At 42.9% G+C, this 24,400-nt stretch overlaps 1 protein-coding gene across 4 annotated transcripts in view; it reads right to left on the bottom strand.

Moving 5' to 3' along the window:
• Positions 1-889: 889 nt before the first annotated feature.
• Positions 890-24,400, bottom strand: part of FYN (FYN proto-oncogene, Src family tyrosine kinase) — a 139,753-nt gene continuing 116,242 nt past the window's right edge. For all 4 annotated transcript variants that reach the window (XM_040057423.2, XM_040057426.2, XM_040057425.2 and 1 more), the window contains 4 exons: positions 22,696-22,772; positions 22,439-22,592; positions 13,949-14,080; positions 890-3,833 (listed from right to left, as the gene is read on the bottom strand). In XM_040057423.2, the coding sequence (XP_039913357.1) occupies positions 3,625-3,833; positions 13,949-14,080; positions 22,439-22,592; positions 22,696-22,772 (572 nt within the window). In that variant the 3' untranslated portion in view covers positions 890-3,624. The remainder of the gene's footprint in view (positions 3,834-13,948; positions 14,081-22,438; positions 22,593-22,695; positions 22,773-24,400) is intronic.

Genomic DNA, 24,400 nt, shown 5'->3' with positions numbered 1-24,400 from the left:
TACTGTATATCTCCTAATAGCTCTTGCATGCTTGGTCTCAGCCTTGTGTGAGGCCCTTAAACCCCGTGGGAACAATATAGTAGCATTCATTAGCATGCTGCATTTTTTTATTGCAGCACTTGAGAAAAGGATGGTGCACATTAAAAGAAATTTGAGCAGCTTTCCACTCACCTTGAAGTTATGTGGCAAGATCGAGATATTTAGCAATCTGCCTTCTTGGGCTGCAGGCAGTCCTTTCCAGTCTAGAGGCTTCAGAAGAAACACTCACACTGGAGACAGATTTTCCATTTGTGATTATTCTTGTAATTTTAGCAGTTAATCACTTTTCTGTCTTGTATTTACTTTGTTTTTCTACTGTGGTTATTAAATCAAAACCAGAGCATCACCCAGAGCTACACTGAGCACTGTTTACAAAAGCCAAAGAATATCATGTGCCTTTGACAAAATTTTGTCTCTTTCAAAGACCACCAAGTCTCACATAATTGCCTTCTCACAGAAATATAATAAGCATACTAACCATCCCTTTCACAGCAGCGTCCCATTTCCACCTGTCACTTTTCCTGAGACTGGTCTTGGATTAGACTTGGCTTAGAGATGCCTGTGTCACCCCACAGAGTCCTTTCTGCTGCTGGTAGGTCTTCTAGGAGACCTCTTCTGGAACTTAGCCACTGCACCATGGAACCAGGTGGGCTGGTGGGGGGAGCATTTGGCCAATTGCTTTTATCTGGGTGGAATTTATTTAGTCTTACATTAAAAAAATATTGGAAGGAACAGAAGATTCCTAATCTCATAAATTCTACTTTTACAGTCACCACACAACTACTTGTGGTGTATACACAGCACTTAAGAAAAGGCTTTTATTAATTCGTAGCAAAAAAACCTAACAACCTTGTTTAAATTTTTTTGCTAATGTCTTTATTTGAGAGATTAAAAAACCCAAACAACAAAACTCCCAACATTAAGAAAAAGAAGCAGAAGAGCTACCGATGAGAAATGGTCAGGATTTGCCACTCAACAGTGGCACCAGTCTGCACACAAGCCAGCTGCAGGCAGAGATCCGGCAGAGACCAACATGGTACTCAGAGACCGAATGCAATACAAGAAACAGCAAACCTAAGAATCAGAAATAAAGGCCAAAAAACCCCAACAACGCCCCATCTGAGTCTTACTTCCCATGAGAAACATAGGCAAACTAACGGTTTAGGCTCGTCCCGCATTACAGATGGAAACTGCACTCAAGTTTGTGGCATAGCAAAGGCTGCTAAGGAACTTGGCAGAATGGCCACGCTTCGCCACCGGGCTCTGGGCCGAGGAGGTGACGTTTTGGCTTCGCCAGCCCGGTGAGTTACTATGGAGTCCTCAGTTCCATGGATGATATTTTAAGGCAGGGGGGTAGCTGTGGGGAAAAAAAAGAGGGCCACGACTTGCTTTGTAAAGTACTAAGAGGAAGCTAGAAGTCCAACAAGGGTCATGGCCTCTTCAGTACTCCACAGCTACAGGTACAGCAACATTGAATATATAATGTACATAACATTACTTATAGACTCTACATGTAAAACGTTAACCAATTTATCATGGAAATCTGGTAACAAGCAACATTGCCATATAAATTCACACTTTGAGAAAGGCTAAGTGTGGAAGTCTCCTTTGCAAGAGGATTTTCAGTCAAAGTTTTGTATAGAAAATATTAAAACAATGATGACAATTTGTTCTCTGAATCTCAATTAATTATTGTGTTAGTTTTCACAAACGAAGAAAGGTTCTCTTTAGAAAATGTGTGAATCTTCAGAATATGAATTCACAATCTAAGTACTAAATAATTAAAAAAAAAATTTCAACTGTCAGGAAGTCTTAGTTGGCCACAATCTTTTAAAGCAGTAACAGCAATACAAGACGTAGAAAATGTCTTTTCCTGCAACACTTGCAAATGTAAAAGTATTCATGTTAAATGCAACAGAACTGATAAAGAACAAACTGCTGTAGAAGAGAGAAATGAGAGACTAGCTATGCATTCAGCCATCTTCCTTACAGCTGAACTCCAGCTATTTAAAACCATATTGGCTTCATAATTTGGAAAATGATGTCCCATAGGCAACTGGTCTGCGTACTCCTATGAAATATGATGCCCCAAATGGCATGACACCCCTTCTTGGAAAGTTTTTAATCTCATGTCCACCATTAGCTCCACAGTTTAAACAAAAAAACAACTATCCGAATGTAAAATGCTCTTTTTTTAATTACTAAATTAAGAAAGTTAAACAGTTTTAAAATGTAAACTTGTGAATAAACCATAACAAAATGTAATTAAGACTTTAAAATTTGCAACTCAATATTAAAAACTCAATAGAAATAGAAAGGAATTTTTTTGTTTGTTTGTTTTTTGGTTAAACGTAAGTAATTCAAGGCTGGTACAGACAACTGAAAAGGTAATACTTTGTTCTGTGCATCCCCCATGAAATGTAAAGAAGTGCATAGTAATTCCACTGGAGAACTTGCAGACACAGAGAAAGTAATTTCATTAGCAGTACAGGACACTTAACACACTTATTTTACAATGGAAAAATGTTACACATAAAACAGAAAAATCCTAGTTGCATGACCAACAGTTTAGCAGGGGGACATGGCTAAAATGCTATTATTTTAAGACCATCTGAATGTGGTTACACTGCTTAATAAATCTTTTTGAAACATTTCAGTATACATGTTTTGATACAAGAAGTCCTCGCAGTTTCAATTTTCCAGTTCAAACAGTGATGGTGTAGTTTTCTTGTTTTAAATATGTTCATTTTAATTTCAAGAACAAATCATCACACACTTGTCAAACATTGGAAACATTACTGTAAATACAGCACGTGATTCCTGAAAGAGCAAAGTTACAACCATCTACAGGTACATAATCATAAACAAAAAGTGCAATCCAATTTAAAAAAATCATGCTTGGCAAAAGCCAAAAATTAGATCACTGGCTTTTAGAATCCCACCAGTGTTTTCATGTCTGCAGTAAAATTATCGCTTTCTGGGTACAGCTGCAGCAGGATTCATTCAATTCCAAATGAGCCTCCTCTGCAATAGCACCCATATACTGTATGTACAGGTATGTATATATATTATATATATTTTATATATAAAAAAGCAAAAACCCAAACACCTGTCCTGATTTTTTATTTGTTAAAACATGAGGAAAAAAAAAAAAGTTTTAGACAAAGAGGCCACTTCTGGAAAATAATACTTTTAGTTGAATCAGGAGAAGACTAGTTAAAATCACATAGGTTTTGCATTTTAAAAAAAGGAAAGCACTAGGATCAGTTATTGGCACTGAGTTACTATTTACAATGAACAGAGGTTTTGCAGTTTACATAACATCAATACAATGCAGTTTTGGAGTCTCTGATTAAGAAAAAACAAGTGTTTTTCTCCTTTTCATCCAGGACATTCAGATTATTAGGACAAGTGGTCATAGGCAAGGGCTGTGGAAGTTCCCAGCTTCAGCCCCTCCTGTGCACTGCAGTGCTGGAAGATGTTGCACTCTGGAGGAGCCGATCACAGAGTTGGAAGGTGGAGAGCAGGTGGGACAGGGCTGAGAAACACCTGGCAAATTCATGACAGTGTCTGGAAACCAGGGATTTACAGGTTGTCGCCAGGCTGGTACTGGGGTTCTGTTGCAGTGAAGTAGTCTTCAAGAAAACCCTGTAAATATTCAAAAGTTGGACGCTCCTCTGGGTCTTTTTTCCAGCAGTGAATCATAAGCTCATGCAAGGAGATGGGACAGTCCTGAGGACACGGCATCCGATATCCTCTTTCTACTTGCTCCAAGACTTCACGGTTATTCATGCCTGTGAAGGGCAAACAAATCCACAGTAAATTACAGAAAAATTAACCAAGTATAACTATATCTACAACACATATGGTTTGCTTAATCATACTAATTCCTTTGGGTTAAGACCGGTGAAACACAACCACACTGATGTCCTGTTTCAGCTCCTCATCGACTGCAGGATAGATTATTTTATTTAATGGATTATTTTCTTTCTCAGTAAAGGGTTTTAGGATCCAGTGATGAGCAGAACACTGCTCCCACGGTTACCCTCTTGGCTTACTCACAATAGCCAGGATTTGGTGCTTTTCCTCTCTGCCAGCAGGAACTGTGAAATGTAATATGTAATGTGCTTAAGGAAAACAAATGTATTGCAAAAAAAGGAAAATTCAAAATTCTAGAAATTAGGATGAATTTGTGAAACCCTCACAACTAATCGCGGGCCTTTCTGAAAGCATTCTGTGAGGTCATGCTGCAGGGACTTCAAGACCAACTCTGCTACTCCTGGCTACCAGGGTTGCCCAGCAGCATTCCCTTCAGTGTCAGCCCAGAAGTTTATTGCTGCTGACCTACACTCCCTCCATCTGTGCTGGTTAGTACAGTTTCCATCATATTTGACTGCTCCCAAACCAAAACAGAACAGAGCTGCTCACAAGACAAGTCAAATGCCAAGCAAAACATCTCCACTAAAGAACCATAGCTCTCTCTCTCTCAAAAGAAAAAAGTAAAAAGTTGTATTACCTCCACAGAATCATAGAAACATTTAGGTTGGAAAAGACCCTTAAGATCACTGAGTCCAGCTGTTAACCTAACACTGCCAAGTCCACCACTGAACCATGTCCCTAAGCACCACATCTACAGGCTTTTAAATATCTCCATGGATGGTGACTCAACTTGCTTGACTCTGAGAGTAAGGCCAGGTCCTTTGCTACTTTTTCTTTTCTACATAACCCCTTGACTCCTCTGCTGAAGTGCTTTTCACCAAACATCAACTGCAAGCCACCCACAGCTTTAGTTTACATCCCTCTCCCAGTACTCTTTTTATAGCAGTACCAGGGGTAAGACTGGCACCACAGACACGCAGAGGTGTTTCAGAGGAAGCCTGCACACTGACTGCAAACTTCGTGCTTGCCCTGCTCCAGTCCCCTTGCTGAAAAATATCTGCAATATTCATTCTCCTGACTTAGCAGGTCCGGCCAAGCAGCTCTGCAGGAGAACCAGCAGGGACACTTAATTTCTCTGTGACTGAATCTAGAAAGTAGCACTTCCCTGTTGCACTTTAGGTTAGCTTATCTTCTTCCTGGCTTCCATGACACTATCCTTCCCTGGGAATACTCCACTTTCTTCTTGAAGGGTGTCCTTTTGAAGAGTTTGCCTGTCCCACCTCCAGAACCCAAAACCTCATATTTTTTGTAAACTTATTTGTGAGGAATAATTTAATCACCTTCTTCAAAACAGACTCATCTATCCACTCTACACTTTTACTTGTAGAAATGTCTGGTTTTGGTTGAGATATAGTTAACTTTCTTCCTAGTAGCTGGTACAATGTTGTGTTTTGGATTTAGTATGAGAATAATGTTGTATCACACTGATGTTTTAGTTGTTGATAAGTAGAGTTTATCCTATGTCAAGGACTTTTCATTTCTCATGCTCTGCCAGTGAGGAGGTGCACAAGAAGCTGGGAGAAACTGTATTGTGCATAATTTGTTTTTCTTAGCTTATATGCTTTTTTCATTTCCAATAAATTGTTTTTATATTTTACTTTATTTCAGTTATTAAACTATAACTGTCATCCTCTTGGATAGCAGCAGGAGGATATTACCCTGGGGTGGGCCGTGGGAGGGAGCAAGTGTCTGTGAGGTATTTAGGTCTAGCTGGGGTTAAGCCATTACAGGGAATAAAATCGTTACATTTAGCATTTAGGCTGGTAACTTGGCTGTAACCTTGGCTTTGGTCTTTAGTCTGTATCCTCATATCCTGGCTGTGTTTAATTATTAAGGATGCTTAGAAAGAAATATCTGCAAAATTCAGCCTTTCCTGACCATCTGCATCTAGATTCTCATCTCATGTTAGGATTACAAAACCCCTTTTCCTCTTATCTTGTCAGGGTAACTTCTTCCTACTGATATCCATTTTCAGCATCAGGCCAAGGATCATATTCCTGTTCTGTCGCTGTAACCACCCCTGGCATGGTCTCCCCACTTATTCCTTGTGTTTATATTTAGGCTCCCAATCATCCATGTTGTGGTCACACCACTTAGCTTAGTGCAGCACCTCCCATTTTCAAACACGAGGAGTACTTGGTTTAGCTTCATACAGGGGTTTTACTGCAAGGGAAGGGAAAAGAGAAAGGAGTTTCTTTGGCTGCCTGTTAGGGCATGGAAGAACCCCTCCAGAAAACTGTCTTGTACTCTTAGAGGCCTCTCCTTAATGCTCCCTTTTGCAGGGATAATTGCAAAAAGAAAGGTTAGATTACTGATTTACAGTATTCCCCAACCTGCAGACCAACACTTCAGCACTGGTTTCTTGTGTTTCATTTATCAGCTGCATCCATCCCGTATTTTTGGTGTTAGATATTTATAACTAGGAGCAAACACTTTGAATGGCTTCTAAAGTGGACCATGGTTAGGTCTTCAAAATGATGAAAACAGACTAATAACGGGCCTCTGCAGACATCAGATTCTGCATAGAGTTAAGGTTCTCCTATATTATTGACTCCAAACTGATGTTGTTAGGTCACAGAGGCTCACAATAAACCAGAGCACACTAAACAAACATTTGGGTGTTCCTCACTATCCAGCAAGAACATTTCCAAAGGTATTTTACTTTTTCATTAGACTACAAAACGACACTACTGGTCAGTTAGACACAAACCCAAAGCAGCATCAACCCAAACTTTTTTGCCTTACTATGTTCAAGATACTACAAGAAAAAAACTTGCCCATTTTCTTCATCTTGTGTTCTCAATATTTGTTTCATAAATTTGTGTTTTGAAGAAAAATCTGCACCTTTTTTCATATCCTTGTCTTTGAACCAGCTGAATTACCTCGTGTTTTGGGGTGAGAACTTCTGCTGTGCTTCACTTCCCGTACAAATTAAAGGCTATGAAAATAACTGTTACCAGTAACTCATCTGTTCGTCTATACATAACCACTAACAAACTGCATTCTTTGCTTTTATTTTGGCAGTACATCCTTAAGTACAACATGGATGGAATCAACAGCAGCAGAAAAGCTCCTTCCCAACTGATTTGTTGTTCTAAGATATCAAATGTTTGGTATTTTTATCCAGCGCCTTACTCAGTGCTGCAAAGCACACTCTGAAACCTGATAACAAACTGTGTGCTGGAAGAAAAACCCCGAGGAGACAGAAGGGGGAGGAAAAACATAAACAGCTCTTCACTTCCCTTTGTTTAACAAAAAGGTAGAAAAAAGAACATGAAAGAGACACTGCTCTCTGAAATCATAGTCATTTTTTTGTCCCTGGAAAGTGAGTCAAGCCGGGTTTTTTCATCACTGTTTAATCCAGGAAAATGCCCTTCTTTTCTCTTCTCCTTTCTCCTTTCCTTTCCCTCACAGTAAACCACAGTTATGAAACTAAAGCAAGTAATCCTCATGTTCCTCACTGGAATTCATACATCCAGCAAGGGCTGAAGCACCTAGGATTTGCCAAAGAAATTCTGTTAGTTTTGACATGAACACCTAATTTAAAAACAGAATTTCAAAGACTTTTATTTCTAAATCAATGGGATTGCTAGTCAGACTTATAAAAATAGCAATGTTTCAGGTATACATTTTACCTCTTAAACAGCCTATTTATGTTTAAAAACCTATTCTATAGACTTACTTATCTTATCCTGCAAGTTTTAGTATTTCTCTTTCGATAGCAGAAGTTTGTCATATCTGCACGTCTAATGCCACAGAGAGAATATCTGAACAGTCTGTACAACTCCTCTCTCCTAATGAATACCCAAGAGTTTCAACTCTTAATAAATAATAAATGACATTCTGCTTGCAGTATGCTTCCAGACCCCTTAAAAGTTTATCCTAAAATCCTTAAGTCTGTGAAATAAAATACTCAGCAATATTCTTTTGTTTGGGTACAGCTATTCCACCTGGGTTGGGGCAACACCTGGTATCAGTCTGGGCTGGGGGACGAAAGAGTGAGAGCAGCCCTGCCCAGAAGGACTTGGGGGTGTTAGTGGATGAGGGGCTGGACATGAGCTGGCAATGTGCACTCACAGCCCAGAGAGCCAAACGTGTCCTGGGCTGCATTCAGACCACCATGGGCAGCAGGGCCAGGGAGGGGATTCTGCCCCTCTGCTCTGCTGAGACCCCATCTGCAGTGCTGCATCCAGCTCTGGGGTCCTAGCACAGGAAGGACATGGACCTGTTGGAACAAATCCAGAGGAGGGCCCTGAAATGAGAAATGGCTGAGAAAATCAGGATTATTCAGCCCAGAGTAGTCATGGATGCCCCATCCCTAGGAACATTCAGGTTCAGGCTGGACAGGGGTCTGAGTAACCTGAGATATCCCTGCTTATTGTAGGACTAGATAACCTTTAAGAGGTCCTTTCCAACCCAGACGATTCTATCATTGTAGAATTCCATGAAAAATTGGCTTGTGCTCATGATGTTTCAAGAATTACAATTTGGCCAAGAAGAAAACATCCAGTTCCCAAAAGATGGCTTTTCCATTTGCTTTTTATTCCCTGAGAAGACCAAAAATCAAATAACCTCTCACCATCCAGCTTTATTAGTGAAACGTTCAATAATCTCAGGATGCTACACGATATGGCCACTCTAATGCTCAGTACAATAAAAATCTGCTGCCCATATAGACTGGGGACAGAAATGCAATACTGCTTGGCTTTTCCTAGAAAAGTTGTAGGAACTTTAAGTTACAGTGACTTTAGGAGTTACTTTAAGAGTTACTGTGACACAAAAAAAAGGATGCAGAGTTGGCAATTGTAGCTAAAGAGAACACTGGAAAATATTTTGGTGTGCTCTTGGGAGCTTTATTACATGTGCAAATAGCATGGATCTGGGCAATGCTCCTCTTCCAGAAGACAGGAAACATTACTGTAACTAGGGAGTGTCCCTGCATCCAAACTAATGAGCTATACAGATTACTTTGGGACATGTGAAGTCCAGTGAGGAGAGCAGTTGTTTTAGGCTACTTTATTATTACTTTCTTCTCTTAGACTGTAGTGGGTTGACCCTGGCTGGATGCCAAGCACACACCAAAGCCTCTCTCTCACTCACTCCACAGCTGGACAGGGAAGAGAAAATATAACAAAGGGTTCATGAGTTGAGATAAGGACTGGGATAACTATTTGCCCAATAGTGTCATGGGCAAAACAGAGTAGAACTAGAGAGATCAGTTGAATTTATTGCCAACAAAACCAGAGCATTATCAGCAGGATAATGAGAAATAAAATAAGACTTTAAAAACACCTTATCCACACACCTCCCTCCTTCTCAGCTCTAGCTCCTGCTCCAGTGGTTCAGGGAAACAGGGAATGGGTGTTATGGTCAGCTCATCACTGGTTGTTTCTCCTGCTTTTCAGGGAGAGGAGTCCCTCCCTACATGGGAGACAGTTCTCCGTGAACTTCTCCATCCCACGGGCAACAGTCCTCCCCAAACTGTTGCAGTGTGGGTCACTCTTCCATAGTCCTTCAAGGACAGGCTGCTCCAGCAGGGGCTCCTCTCCATGGGCCTCCCACAAGGTCACAGCCTCTTCTCAGGCACCTCCCCCCCCAGCTATGATATCTTGGCCATGCAAACCCAACACACAGACTGAGAATGATGCTCCTTCCAGACCCACTGCATGCTTTCAGACCAGTGATCAAACTCATACAGTGCATGCAAGGGAACAGCAAAGCTGCTCCTAAGGGAAGACAACCTCTGAATGCTGTTCTTACTGAGTGCAGAGCAAACCAAGTTATTTCTGTGGAAAAGGAGGAACAAGCTTTAAAGCTCTGGAAGTCATGCCACTTCACTTAGAAATTAAAGCCTGAAAGTCCCAAACATCTCCTCATCTTCAAAGCTAACTATCAATATCTGTTTTTTTATTTGGTTTTGTTTTTTAAAATAAGTTATTATTTGCTTGGTGTAACAGATGAATAAATGCAACCTCAAGCTACAGCATTTGTGATCGGAGCATCCTTGCTTACAAATAAACCCACCTGACCTTATCTATCCTTTGTGGTCAGCACACATCTTTCTTAACCTCTTGCTGGCTCACTGTTATTTACTTGGCCCCAGGCTAGGGTACCACATGCTCTCTGGCACTCGAGGCCCAGCTTCCCCCAGGGATTAGGAGGTTGAATACAGCTGCCCAAAGGCTGCAGGGCTGCTTGGAGCCCAGACTCAAAGACCTGCCTGGCCAGAGGCAGCAATGGGAGTAGCATCACGGTGGCTGTCACACTAGAGTTAAAATGAAAATGCTCTTGACATGACAACTGCAGCAGAAAGCAGAAGGGGCAAGGTTAGAGTTGCTTGTTCAGTGTGGCTGAGATTTTTGCCTGTCCCAAAGGTAGCATGTTAAAAACCCACAATTTCTCTAACTACTGCTAGGGAAGGGCATTTGTCAAAGAGAAAAGAAACTGACACTGAAAAAGGTCCACTAAGCAGACTATTTCTTAAACTTGGCTCCTCCTCTGGCCTTATCTATTTCTCATTTCTCCACTGTAATAGTGTAAATAGAACCTCTGTGTGAAAGGCTGTGGAAGTTTCTTATTTTAATCTGTTGCCATGTAAAAGGATAATGAAGCAATAAAAAAGGGCATAAATTAGTTATCATATGGCCCATTATGATCACTGACAGAGAAACAGACTTGGGTGAAGTATGAACATGAGGACATCTTCCGAAGAGTTGGTCTTGCTTGTGGGAGCTTGTAGGGTTTGGGGCAAGGCTTCATTATAAACTCTAAACTAATTTTTATCTCCACCAGCAAAATCTTTACTGCTCATCTATCTCACCACTGCACCAGCCTCTCTTCCAAAATGAGGTGTCAGGACAGGGACTGGTTGAAATCTGTAGGATAAAGAATGCCAAGTTCTGTCCCACCCAGTCTGTTTCCCTCCTGTAAACTGCCTACTTTCCCCCTCTGTCCTACTCATTGTGCTTCTCCCTCCTTCTACACAAGTTTAAAACAATGCCTGATTCCAGGCATGGGAAGGCATGAGGTATGGTGTCTTGCAGGCACAGGTACCACCCCAGGACTGGGATGTGTGCTAAAAATCATCTCTCTGGGCTCTAAGAGCTTGTCAAGCAAGAGAGCAATCCCTTTGTCTGAGGGCCTCTCTCCACTTCCCCCAGCCTGCTGAAAGCTGTAAGCAGGAACATCAGGGCAACATGCCCACAACTGTTCCAGAAACTGGATATTACAGCTCCGTGACCCTCTTTGTTTCAAGGCTGACACTTTTCCATGTCATATCTTGGGTACCAAAGTACTGGCAGTGCCAACAGACCACACTCTCTCACTTATGGGTTGTATATTTGGGTGAAGAGGGCTGAGTCTTGCCTCTCAGGGTGATAGAAATCCCATTTTTCCTCCTTGTGCAAGCCATGCCATAATGACAAGAAAAGCAGTGTGAGTGCATCTGAACCCTACTCCCTATCTCAGACAGGAATAGGTATTCATGAAACTTGGTCCTTCACAGCATCTTTCCTCTTCCCAACATTAAGCAGGAGATAGATGATCCTTTCTATGTCAGGGACAAAAAGAGTCTTTTCTAAGGAGCTCAGGAGGCCTTTGTCACCTTGGCAAGTCCAAGCTCTCTTTTCAATCCACTTGCACAGACAGATCCTTCTGAGAAGGCCCCAGTTCCCCTCCACTGCTGCCTCAGCCTATAAAAGCTTTCCCACTTAGGGTCTGGGAAATGAGACTGGACTGAAATACGTAAAGACTTTGGGACATACAAATGTCCAGACTGCCTTTATGTAAAACTGGCAGAGGGGAGTGATGGTGACCATGAGAATGGTTAAGACCTCCCAGATGAGCAATAGGTAAAGAGTCGTGGTGAGAAGGAATGGCCCTGGCACAGAGCCTGGGCAGGGTGTAACCAAGGCAGTACATGAGTGTCCAGAAAATTGCTGACTTAGTGATACATAACACACAAAAAATTGCTTCCAGCTACTTGGTGCCTTCCTAGTGCAGGTGGAGGAGAGTGAGCCGGAAGGACTTTTGGCACATGAGGGCTTTATGTAGTGAGGGATGACGGGGTAGGACGGTGCTGAAAGAGGAGAGATCCCACTGGTTGTCTTTGATGTGCTCAAGCTCCCACATAATAAAACTGTCCAGAATTTCAGGACACAGCCCATGCCTGAGATTACTGTCATGGCTCCTACAAGAAGTTATATATTGCAAGCACTTAAACACACATCCTGTGGACTCTTTCTCCTTTGGTGAGGGAAAGAAACAATTATGAAGTGCAGACCTCCTCTGCAGCCATGGCAAACCCTGTGTTCAGTTATAGAATTGTGAGTAAGCATAGGCCTTAAATGGCTGTTTTTTCATGGAATGGTATTTCCACCTTAACTCTGCCCTGGCTGGTGACAGTCCCTGTGCACCCACCCTGCTGGCAGTGACTAGAGAATTCCTGCAGCCCAGTCAGGAACATTGCCCACCCTCTGAGAACAACACTGCATCAACTAAAGCTTATATGTCTTTTTCCCGTCTTTGACCTTTGCACAGCATGCCATGTCTGCTTAAACCCTCAATAAACCTGCAGAAATCATAGCTTTCTCACACCACTACCAGGAATCCTTATGGCAGAAAGGCTTTTGTGCTGACTGGTGACACAGCTGCTATGACTGGAGGCAACACCCCACATGGGGAAGTGCTGGGCATGGGGACTCTCATCCATTCCACATAAACATGCCATTATATTTTCCGCTACCTCATTCAGTTGTCACAGCCACACCTTTGCTAAGCTGCTCCTTGTTAATCATGCCAAAGTTCACTGCTGATCATGAGATGCCTTCCAGCCCCCATATTCTCTTCTCAAATATCAGCTACTGGCTGCTAAGTGCTAGCAAACTTGAAATTCCTGGTAAAAGTTTGGAAGATTAGTTTTGCTGAGTTCAGTCTTCTGGAGTGGTATGAAACAGAATAGGATGAACTGAACTCCACCTTGATGCTTCTTCTGCTCAGTTTGATATATGGATCTGGCTGCTTGATCACAGCACAGATCGGAAAATTGAAACTGCTGTAGGGCACTTTCCATTAAAACAGCTGCAGTGCACGCAGCCAGACTTTTGACTATTTAGATTTTTTTTTTTTTTTTTTTTTTTTAAATAAAAAGACTAAAAATGCAGCTAGATGCATCTTGAAATGCAGGGTTTCCCCTGTTGTTAATATCTATGCTGATGAGAAAAAGGGATTAAATTATTTTCCATATAATGCATGGCTTTCACCTCACCCCTTCCTCTTCACCTGAATGCTTACAAAATCTTTAGGCATTGAATGTAGATCTGAATCTGAATGCAGATACAATCACCCCTCCTATAAATCTTAATCCATTGGACACTTGGCAGGGTTTCAACAAAGAGTCATGGGGCCTCCAGTTCCCCCATGCAGAGAATCTGGCCCTGCTGTGACCCTGCCATGAGCTCTGGTCTGCACATTACAGAACTATTTTCTTCCCTTTCCATCCATATCAAAAGAAAAGGATTGAAATTTAAGAGTTTATGAAAAAGAGATTTGATAGTACCAGACATTCAGACAGTCATCAAACCTTGCAGTGAACCAGACTGACAGAATAAATGGAGTAAGGCCTCTGTGTGAGTTTAACTGTTGGTATCTTAATATAAATGCAATACTATGGAGAACTATTTGCTCCAGAATATAATAATTTTACACTGGTTACATTAGTTGTCTAGAAATTATATTAATTGAATTGAACACAATTAAAACAGCAGAAATGAATACATTGAATTGTCCCCTTGTCATTTTTATCATGACCATCACAAAACAGCTTTGAGAAAGAACTGCTTTCAAGCATACACAAAACTTACACATTATAGCCATTCTCCTTTGAGCTCAGTGAATATAAATACACATTCCAGCTTAAACGTATGGCCCATTCCCACTCCTTTTTCCAGGTGAAGCAGGGCATTTTTCTTACCTGGGTATGGCACTCTCCCTTTTGTTACCAGCTCTGTCAGTAGGATCCCAAAAGACCACACATCTGACTTTATTGTGAACCTTCCATACAGTGCCGCTTCTGGTGCAGTCCATTTAATGGGAAATTTTGCACCTAAAGAGAGAATACATAAATCTTAACCAGAAGAGTGACAGAACCGAAGCGCCAGGTCACAGGTGATTTTTGTCACCTGCAACAGGTGCAGGTGGAAGGAGCTGCAGAGAAGTGTTAACCAACAGGGTACAGTCAGAGAGGACAGGTAGGCAGGACGTTGTAGGACATCAGGAAAGACTAAGCACGAAGGGCTCAGTTTGTCCCACATCCCAACAAAAGAATAAGAGATTTTAACTCAAGTTTGAAGTTTTATAATAAATGAAAAAAAAAAAAAAATCCCCCAGTTTTATAAATGAAAAAAACCAGAACAACCCAGTTTTAAAAACAAATAGGCCAAATATAATAGAAATACCTTCTCCCAAAGTGTTTTAAATATTTGCAAATCAAACACAGCATGTATAAGCAGAACTGAGATATACTGAATATGTACCTCCCAGTTTGCCTTCTCAAGCTGAGAAAAATGCAAACAAACAGGGTGAAAACAAAAATTAAAAGCAAATCCAGGATTTCATTAGAAGCACACAAGGACTGTGAAATAATACTGCCATTCGAGTTGCTTGGAGTACTTGATGTCAAGGCACAACTTTGGCCTGTGATTTATAACTTGACAGTGTACTTTAAGCCCCTGGCACTGAAAAGCCTGTAGTGCCTTAAATACGTGCAGTTCTAATGTGCTCATCCATCATCAGAGCTTGCAGGAGCCAGTTGCAGTAAGGATAGCAAGATAAGAAGCCTTTAAACACTGATTTATTTGCTTTCCCAATCATTGACTGTTTTCTTAGGGAAAATATTTTCAGTATGACTTTAAAGAAAAGTCTTGTGGTAATAATTAACTCATAGTGTGTACAAAAAATATGCAGACATTTCCCTGGTGCCTTGTATTAACATACAGGCAAAAGAGTTGCATTGCCTATTGCTGATCCCTAGTGACAAACACTCTTGAATTTGGAAACAGACTGACTTCGACTTCACATCACCCTCTCATGAAAGTTCTCTTTGCTTTCAGGAGGGGTGTGAAAGTGTAACAACGTGGACAAATTGCTGTCAGGGAGTGAACTTACGCAGGGCTCAATGTCCTGTATCTTCTGCCATACAGACCAATCTGACATGACTTTAGAGTAAAAGTAAACACAGTAATTCTCATCTCCTTACTTAGTAAAACTTCAGTGTGCTAAATCTTTTTCTGGTCTACATGTAAATGATCCTAAGAGAGACTAGCACTCCAGTACAAACATATTTTTTTCCTAGAGAGTATCGCAGTTTCTCAAGTAAGTCCTGCTAAATGACTTGAAAATGTCCCGAAAAAGGATAAAAAAGATGCAAGAGCAAGTTTCAGATACCTAATACCTGAAGTCAGGAACTCAAATCCAGTTAAGCGTTGGCACATCACTGGTTAGGCTTGCAAAGGTGCCAGAGGACTTTTGGATGCCTGTTCACTTTTTAAAGTCTGTCTCTTACGTATTTTCATTGGTTGATATGTAGGGAAAAACTAAAACCGGGGTGCTTGGCTTTGGTCTCAATCTCCTTCACTTACACTTCTTTGTGTGACCAGTCTTGGTTTACAAGACTCAAAAATTGCAGAACTTCATATTTTCTTTTTGCCTTGCCTGTGATGTATGAGTCCATTGCAGCAGAAGCTGCCATCACTTGATCCTCTGTCCTGGAAGCTGACCCTGCTTCAGCAGCACTGGCAGCCACGTGGGGTTGGCAACTGGCTGCTCCAGCAGCCAGGAGATCCTGGGGCTGCACAGCCCATGCCAATCCCTGGAAAAACTGCAAGCTGCCTGTATCTGGTGGTCAGGTTGCCCTGGCCTGCAGTGCATGCCTTTAGATGGGCCTGTGCAGGCAGCCCTGAATGTGAGGATCAATGTGCCTCTGCTCTCTCCTGCATGCAGCTGAGATTGTACACGCACCCTGTGCCAGCTGAACGAAGGAATAGCTCCAGGCTGGCCAGGAGCCTGAAGCCTCAGACACTGGCTGGTGCTGTGTGAGATGGCCATGCAGGGATTTTGATTGTTCACATGTTGCAGGCATTTTATTCAACAATTTCCTTTAATCAGCTGTGTTTTTCCGAGAAACTTAACCAAATCTGCTCTAATTCCCTTCATACTCAGATCCAAAGGTAGCAACCACCTACAACTCATCTTTGGAGAAAGGAAATCTCTTCAGACTTGTTTGTGACCAGCTCCCCCAGTATTTTTGTCTTCCTCAACCTACCGCGAGTGTGTCACTGGGAGATGAGTATGTGATGTGTTGTCAAACCACAGGAAAATGAGAATCAAGGTGAGCCCCTGAGAAGGGGGATCAGTTCCAGGAAATCCCTCTTCCTGAGAGCTAGAGCAGTACAATCCTCACTGGGGTGTGATGAGCGCTGCTGGAGAGATGAATGGTCCCTGCTGAGGATTTTCCAATGACAGGGCAGCTATTCATTACTTCTCTGTGTTGCCCCTGCTGTGGATGATTCTCTGTCTAAAGCACTAATATAAAAAATCACGTTCTGCAGTCTGTGCAGATGACAGATGTGGAATGGTAGATGGGGAGAAGAAAAACGCAAGGTTGGCAGAGAACTTGCCAGCAGAGCCCTGCCTCATGGTTTTCTGGCCCTGCGACACATGTTGGAGGCTAGACGGTCCAAGAGTCTGCAGTCCAGAATGGCAGAGCTGTCAGTGAAGGGGGAGCAGAGACCAGGGAGAACACACCAGGCTGGTCACCTGCAGGTACAACACGTGCACTGCTGTAACATAAGGAGATCACACACAGCTCGTGTGAACGGGGGTGTGTGTGTTTGTCTAACAGGGTGTCAACTCCAAGGTGTTGCCTCTCATTCAACACCTGGAACTGGAGACAGAGACAGTGCACTGCTGTGAAAGCACAAAAACTCCTAAATGTGGGAGTTTTAACTGCCCTGAAGCCTCCTGCCTGCTGTAGCTACACGGAGTGTTAGCACAGGCTGGATGCTGTGTGTGGTTCCTGATGGACACACAGTTCCTGTGCTTACTCTCTTCCCAACACACTGATTAAAAACCCATCGCCCGGGCCTCAGAAGCTTATTAAACAAACTGACTCTGTGCTGCAAACAAATTAAACAGCATCAGATAAAACGTGTATTACTGACAAGCATGTTTATAAATCTGATAAGCCAAATTACCCCAGCTGACAAGGCAGCCATTCTCCTACTCTGAAGGCAGATTTTGCGTCAGTGGGGGAGGGATTTCTCTCTTTTTATTGCTGGAACCTGTTTTTTTACTGATCTGGCCAGCAGATCAGTAACCCCACGCATGAACACCACCTGCATGAACACACTGCATCCATCAGGTCAGGATAACCTGTCTTTGCCCCAAAACGACGTACTAATCTGCAGCTTTTATATCAGTCCCTGTGGTGGTTTTTTTTTTTTTTTTTTTTTTTTTTTTTTTTTTTTTTTTTTTTTTTTTTTTTTTAAATGTTACAGCCTGGGGAAAGCCTTTTTTGGGTTTCTGTGCTGCTTGTAACCACATGAAACCAAAGCTACTGATAAAATTTATGGTTAGAGCAGCCAGCCCCCAGCCTGTGAGATTTTCGTGAAGCTCGGTCCTATTCTTGGGACCTCTGCCCGGCTCTGCCCAGGCATTCACACAGGTTATCTCCCAGGAGGATTTCCTTGGGAAAAATCAGTCCATGGCCCTGCTTTAATTCTTTGCTGGCTACAAGCAGGTCATGTGATGAGAAGGAGCAGAGGGGGTGGGATGATTGAGTGACCTTGAGATACAATTCTCGGCACGGTTTCTTCTGAGGCAAGCAAAAATCCCTCAGAGCTTTGGTTTCTTTTCAGATCTAAATCTTGATGAAGTAGAAACCTCTGCAATTCATGCCCCAGAGCCACTGCCAGCTTGATAACGATCCTGTTTCTGGAAATGCTACAAAGCTGCTACCTCTTGTACCTTAAAAGCAAACCCAGTGGAGGACTCCAAGCTCTAAGCCCCAAAAAACTCGGGGACCTCTTGGGTTAGCAATCGGGGAATGCAGTCCGGCACCGAATTGCTTCTGGGGCAGGAAAGGGAAAGCTGCGGAAGGTAAAAGCGAAGCGCTGAAGCAAGCATGAAACAGGAAACGAGGCGGCCCCGGCAGGCGATGAGGAGTGCCGTGTGGGAGGCACCGTGCCATCACATTTTTTTGTGCCGTGAGAAGGAACACGAGATTACAAGGCCGGCAGACATCAGCGGCGAGGAGCCGGCTCCGCAGGCAGAGCCCTCCCCGGGAAGCGGGGGGCGAGGGGCGGGACTGCGGCTCCCAAGGCGCCTCTGGCTCTCTGCCGGCAGCCTCCCTGCCCCTCGCCCTTCCTCCCGCCCCGGCCGCGCTCCTTGTGGCAGGGCAGATGGCACCTGTGCGGGAGGGGAGCGGGGATCCCCCGGGAGCTGCTGGCTGGCGGCCAGGAGTCCTTTCTCCTGTCCTCCCCTGGGCTGGCTCGGGGAGCGGCAGGTAAATAAAGAGCGAGAACAAAGCCCTGGATGCTGCAGCCTGCAGTACAGTCAGTCACGAACAAAACAGGTCTGATCAGCTGGTGAACGGGTCCTTACAAAGGGACCGGAGAGAGCCTGGAAGTGGAAGCGGGGGGGGGGGGGGGGAAATCCCTGCCTATCCCTAGGAAATCAAACTAAGAAGCGTCACTTGATTTTAAGCAGGGCAGGAAGGAGTTACTTCTAAGTGTTAAGGAGGCAAAAATGATCTGAGAGTTTACAAACACGTACCAGAGCTCCCAAAATAGCTCTGACTCTTCTGGAAGGCATTAGAAAGATCCTTATTGTTTCATGTGCGCTTTGAGTGGCACTACTGCAAGTGCTGCTAGTGTGTGCAGTAGAAACATGGCCTGGAAAATAACTCTGCAATTTTTTTATTAAGAAAATTTTAAATTTGTATCAGCTGCCGCTGCTTAGAATAGTAACGACTCTAACCCAGTGACTCTATGGAACACTGGCACTCTCCACAAAAATGCCACGTGCTCGGCCAAAACTCCACAGAACTGTGAACCATATCAGCCTAAGGATAGCAGAACTGCCTGGGAAATCCTTTGCTGGAGGTGATGGGAAGTTTCTCTTTGTCCTGTAGGATACCAGGAGTTTTAAGCCTTGCTTTACAGGGCTGACACAAGCATCATCCCCAGCGGAAGGAAGCAAGACTCCATGCCTGACACTACGTGTGTGGGGAAGCTGTCGCAACAGCAACAGCCAGAAGAAGCAATGGGACAGGCTGCAATAGAGTCCCCCAGTGCAGCCTTTGAAATGGGCGTCACTCTAAGCAAGCATGTTTTTCCCCTTTGATTACTCACTTCCTCTAAAAGCAAGAGGAGCCAAATGCTCATTACAAGCCAAAAACTTTCTTTTTTTGGTATTATTTAATGGCAGTGTGTAGCTGCTAGTCACACACTTTAAATCATTAGTGGCATGACCATCTCTTTTCCTTCCTGACAATTGCTGAGAAATGGCAGTGCAGACAACGAACTGCTTTTTATTTACCTCTCATAAATCAGGAGCAGTCAGGCCTCCTTTGTTCAAACCCAAAAGAAAATAAACCGGTCAGTAAAACATTACCACCAGGCGAAGTAATACCCACACAGGTTCAGGAATCCTGCACTCTAGCCCGCTGGGGCTCAAAGCATCCCCATCTGTTTCCTTTCAAAATATTTAATCACAGACAAAAGTGACAGTGGGGGAAGGGAGTCAGAGATCAAGCGAAGCTGGAGAAAACCACCTCTTCCCCACGCCAACAATGAGCTCTGTACTAACACGCTTAAGCCAAAAGAAGGATGACTGCTGAGGAGAGTGACCAGAGGCTTTAATCTTCAGATTTTGCAAGGAAAAACATTTCCTTTCTCCCACAGGAGCTGCCAGTCTGGAGTGCTCCCCATTCCCCTCCCCTCTGTTGGCCAAGCTTTCCTCCTGTGTCAAAATTCCCACTGAAGCAGTAGTCAGCTAGATAAACAGAGCAGTCCCCAGATGCATCCCCTTGGAGGCTGAAGTAATAGGTCATGGGAAACAAGCAGAGGCAACCATTTCCTCCTGATACTGTGGTCTCCAACAAACATTGCTCAAACTGAAGCTTAACTAAACAAGCCAGAACTGAATTCCAGTTAAAAAAAAAAAAAAAAATAATCCATTGGTGCATTAGAAACCGTGTTTCTCCCTCAATAAATTAAAGGTCCTAGGCTCGCTCTGGCTTGGAAGCCAGGTTAATTGCAAAGAAATGTAAATTGAACATGTGCTACTTGGTCAAAAAAGCACCACTTCTTACTCCTTGAGAAAGGGACAAAAAATATTAATGAAAGTAGGAAAACCTTTCTACATGATGACTGTGGTTACAACTCTTTGAGTCTTTCTTTTAAGGAATTCTGTAGCTCTAAAGGACTTCAGCCTGACAGGGGAGGTAGGAAGTATTGTTCATTGCCCTCAAGTTTGGAAAGGATGGGTGACTTTTCCATACTGGCACCAGGAGATGAAGCCAGGCAAACATGACTGAGATACCCAGATCATCAGCAGTGCATTTTAAAAGCTGAACTAATCCCCCCTTCCCAGACACTTTTTCCTCAATACAAGTGATTTCTGACATGAAAAAAGTGCAGGAGATACCCACAGCTATGTTCCCTCTCTCTACCCCAAATCCAGTGATTTTTATTTAAAAATCTAAACTTCTCCTCAATATCAGTCAGGCAGGTTTTCACAGCTTTTTTAACATGTGAAGAGGGCAAAACTATTCTGAGAGATTTAAACTGGGAGGTAAACAGGTCATCATAGGATTTCCAAGGGATCAGGAGCCTGAAGAGATTTGGCCAGAAGTAGGTCACATATTTGTCTATGAAAACAAATAATTAGTCATGTAAAACTATACATTGGGTGGTTTCCAAAGAGAACAAAAGACATGGCAGCAAACCAGGCAGAAATGGAGATAATATAGGACACAGTTTCAAAGCCATTTTGCAGACTGGATCAGCCCGCCTTGCTCAGGGAAAACTCTGCTTGTTTTACTCAGGGGAACAGCAAGCAGGCAGCTTTCTGTCTACCAGAGCCTCTCCAGACACTCTTATTGCTCTAGAGAAGATGACACAAGCCTATTTTTTTCTAACAAGCAGCAATTCCCACCCTCAGGCTGAAATCAATAGTAGTTAAGGCTCCGCATTAGTGTCTGTCACGGGTTCTTCAAGGACCCCACCAAAATGATCAGGCCTTGCTGTCTGACTGTGAAGCAGGCACCTTTTAGGGTGGGAGCAGCCTGTGGTCCACATCCCTATGACTGGCTACTGCCGACAGCAGTTCAGAGGGGTGAGAACAGCCTGAGAGCTGCTGCTGCTCCCAGGCCAGGGCAAGGCATGCTGGAAACTCTCTGGCTCCTTCTGTCAACACTTAGAGAAAAAAATTACAGAAAGAGGTTAGCTGTTTCCTAAGAATTAATGACAGAGTCCATGCTGAAGCAAGGACTTTGCTCAAGAGAAGAAACTCGTAAGAGGAGGGAGTAAATGCAGGTTGTGAAGTACTTAGCTGGCCTGTGCTTTTTGGGGATGTACAAAGGGGTTTAATGGGATCCTCCTTGGCTTTGGAACTGAAAGGATGGAGTCACGTTTACCAACACATATTGAGCAAGCACTACCAAAGTACTGCCAGCAGAAAGAAAACAAAACTGTAGCTCTGTAGCTTGGATCAACATCTGACAACTAAGCATGACTTGTAAAGAATAACTAAAAAGAACCATGACCTGGCTCAGTTTGAACACACATGCTTTTCAGAAAAAGCTACAAAACTCTTTGATACATTTCTATAGTGTATCAATGGTTGCCTGTGTCCAGCACCCTGTGTAGCACTGGAAAATGGCATTTCTATTAAACGACTTTTTAAGAAGAAAGAAAGAAAGAAAATGTAGTGCTCAGAGAGGCAGCTCCATTGCACAGAGGCACAACTCTTTGACCTGTTTAAAATAAAGAAAGTAAGAATACTACAGGAGTGGTAATAGTGGTTAGTAAATACCAGAAGGCACACTACAAAAGAAATACCCTACATACACTTTTCTGGATTGTCACATTCAGATTCTCATAAGCAGTAAGTAAAATATCCCCTTTGCTATGGCACCATGAAGATCCTGTCTTTGCTGTCATTTCCAGTTGTGGTTTCACTCATCACCTTTGTTTCATTTTGGTTTTCAAAGGAAAGACAACGAAATAAAACATTCTCTTTAGGACATGCATTCAGCAGTGAACTTCTGACTAGGAGTTATGAGTTCAGGATTTACTGAAAGCAGCCCCAAAGCATAGGAGAGAGAGCTTTTCAAAACCATGTTCCACTCTTTTCCTATCACAAGAATGACACTGAGCGCTACACCCTCTGCTGCATTTACCTTGTCTGGCTGTATATTCATTGTCTTCAATCAGTCTTGCCAATCCAAAGTCGGCAATCTTGCATATTAGGCCGTTGCCCACCAGGATGTTTGCAGACCGCAGGTCTCTGTGTATGTAATTCATCCGCTCGATGTACGCCATTCCCGCGGCCACCTGCCAGCAGCAGGAAACACAACCCGGGCATTTAAAACAACCTCAGTACATACATGGGCTATAAAACACGTGCACCTCAGTGCTCAATACTCTGAAGACAGACCTGGGCCGCCATGTCCACCAAATTCGGTAACTTCAAAGCTCTTCCTTCTCCATCCTTTAAGAAATCTAGCAAACTCCCTGCGAATGCAGAGTTGGCAAAAGAGAGAGATGTTAGTGAAACAACTCATCAGAATGGGGGTGCAGCAATACGTGCAATATTAAAGACAGCAATATTTCAAGTTCAAGGGACAGTTTCAAAAACCCCCATATCTCCAAATTCTCCACTCTTTAAGTTGGCTTGCAGAAGAACGTGCCACTAGTAGAACAAGAGTTGCAGGGAAACAGGATTGTTTTAAATTTTCCTGACCATTACTGAGAAAGCTGATCTTTCTTAACTTTGCCAGTGCTCTTTAAAACAACATACCTGCTGCTCTCTAAAGGCCTCAGCTAACTGCAAAGCAGCAGCTCAGTTCCAAGCCACACAAGTTAGGGAAGAAGTCAGATCCCAGCTCAACCTGCTCCAAAAGAAAGGTCAGCCCGGAGCCTGCTCCAAAAGAAAGGTGAGCCCAAGGGGGAATAGCATAAGCAAAGGCTATTTTTTCCTTAGAAATTAGTAGTGCTCCTCCTTAGGTAACCCAGAACTAAACACAGCATGAACCATTAATTTTAGAAGACGAAGAAGAGATGAGATGAAATGAAAGCAACTTTAACAAAAGTTATAAGAACATTGCTTTCCTGTGCAAGGGGAAACAAGAAAGTACCCTGTTGCTTTAAAAACAAGAGCTTAGGATGTTACAGCTTCTGTCCTCATCTTGTATCTGAACAGAGAAGTGTAGCAGTCTCCTTTAAATAAGGTCAGAGAATTGGTTTAATAAATAAAGGAAAAAGACAGATGATTAAGCGTTTCTCCCTTGATAAATTGTCAGCCTGAAGCTCAGATCCAAAGATGTAAAATGTTACAGTACAAACCAGTAAAGTAAGCCAAAATAAACCCCATGCTTCAGAAGGGTTTTGAAAAGTCTTTATTTTTAAAGGGAAAAAGCATATGCTTGTCACTGAGACGTATGACTAAAGTGTGAGTTAGTCAGGGCTTGGATGCCTCTGAGGAGGGAGGTGGGCAAGCACCTGCCAGGAAAATAAAAGTCAACTCCAAATAGACTGAAAGAATGCACTTAAAATTTCAGAGAGTATCCTCCAATGTACAATGAAACTTCCCTGTGAGAACTTATGTTTCCTATTTGGTTCATTTGCTTTTCCAAAACAAGCAGATTTTTTGCTCTGCTCTCAGCACCCCTGCTGGAGATCTGATGGAGCAAAAAGTTTTCTTTTTCTCATTTTACTGCACTGTTACCAGCTAAGTAGCTTAAGGAAGAGACAAGGGAGAAGGGAAAAGTGAAGGAAAAAGAGGAGGGAAAGAATAATATGTGCAAATCATGTGTTAAGATGATAATGGGGTGGACTGAAAGGGGAGTGTGATCTGAGAATGTGGTGCAGTGACAAGATTCAGGATTAGCTGAACGAAGAAACAGAAATTCTAGGCCAACAAGTAAACACTGAAAGAAGATGTCCTAAGAACTCTCTGATGCCAGGAAAAGCTAGGATCTCGGGAAGCAGCATGTAGTATCATCAAACCTAGAAAATGCCAATCACTTGTCAGGGAGGTTTAGATGCTGATGCAGTTGGAAACACTTAGCCTGCACCAACTTCTCTTTCCCCCAGGTTTTGGGCCCAGTTCACAGTGGAAATCACAATTCTTCTGAAGCCAG

Source organism: Hirundo rustica, chromosome 3 (genome assembly GCF_015227805.2).
Source record: "Hirundo rustica isolate bHirRus1 chromosome 3, bHirRus1.pri.v3, whole genome shotgun sequence".
Lineage (NCBI taxonomy): Eukaryota > Metazoa > Chordata > Aves > Passeriformes > Hirundinidae > Hirundo > Hirundo rustica.
Note: the sequence above shows the minus strand (reverse complement) of the source record. Positions and strands in the feature narration are given on the sequence as shown.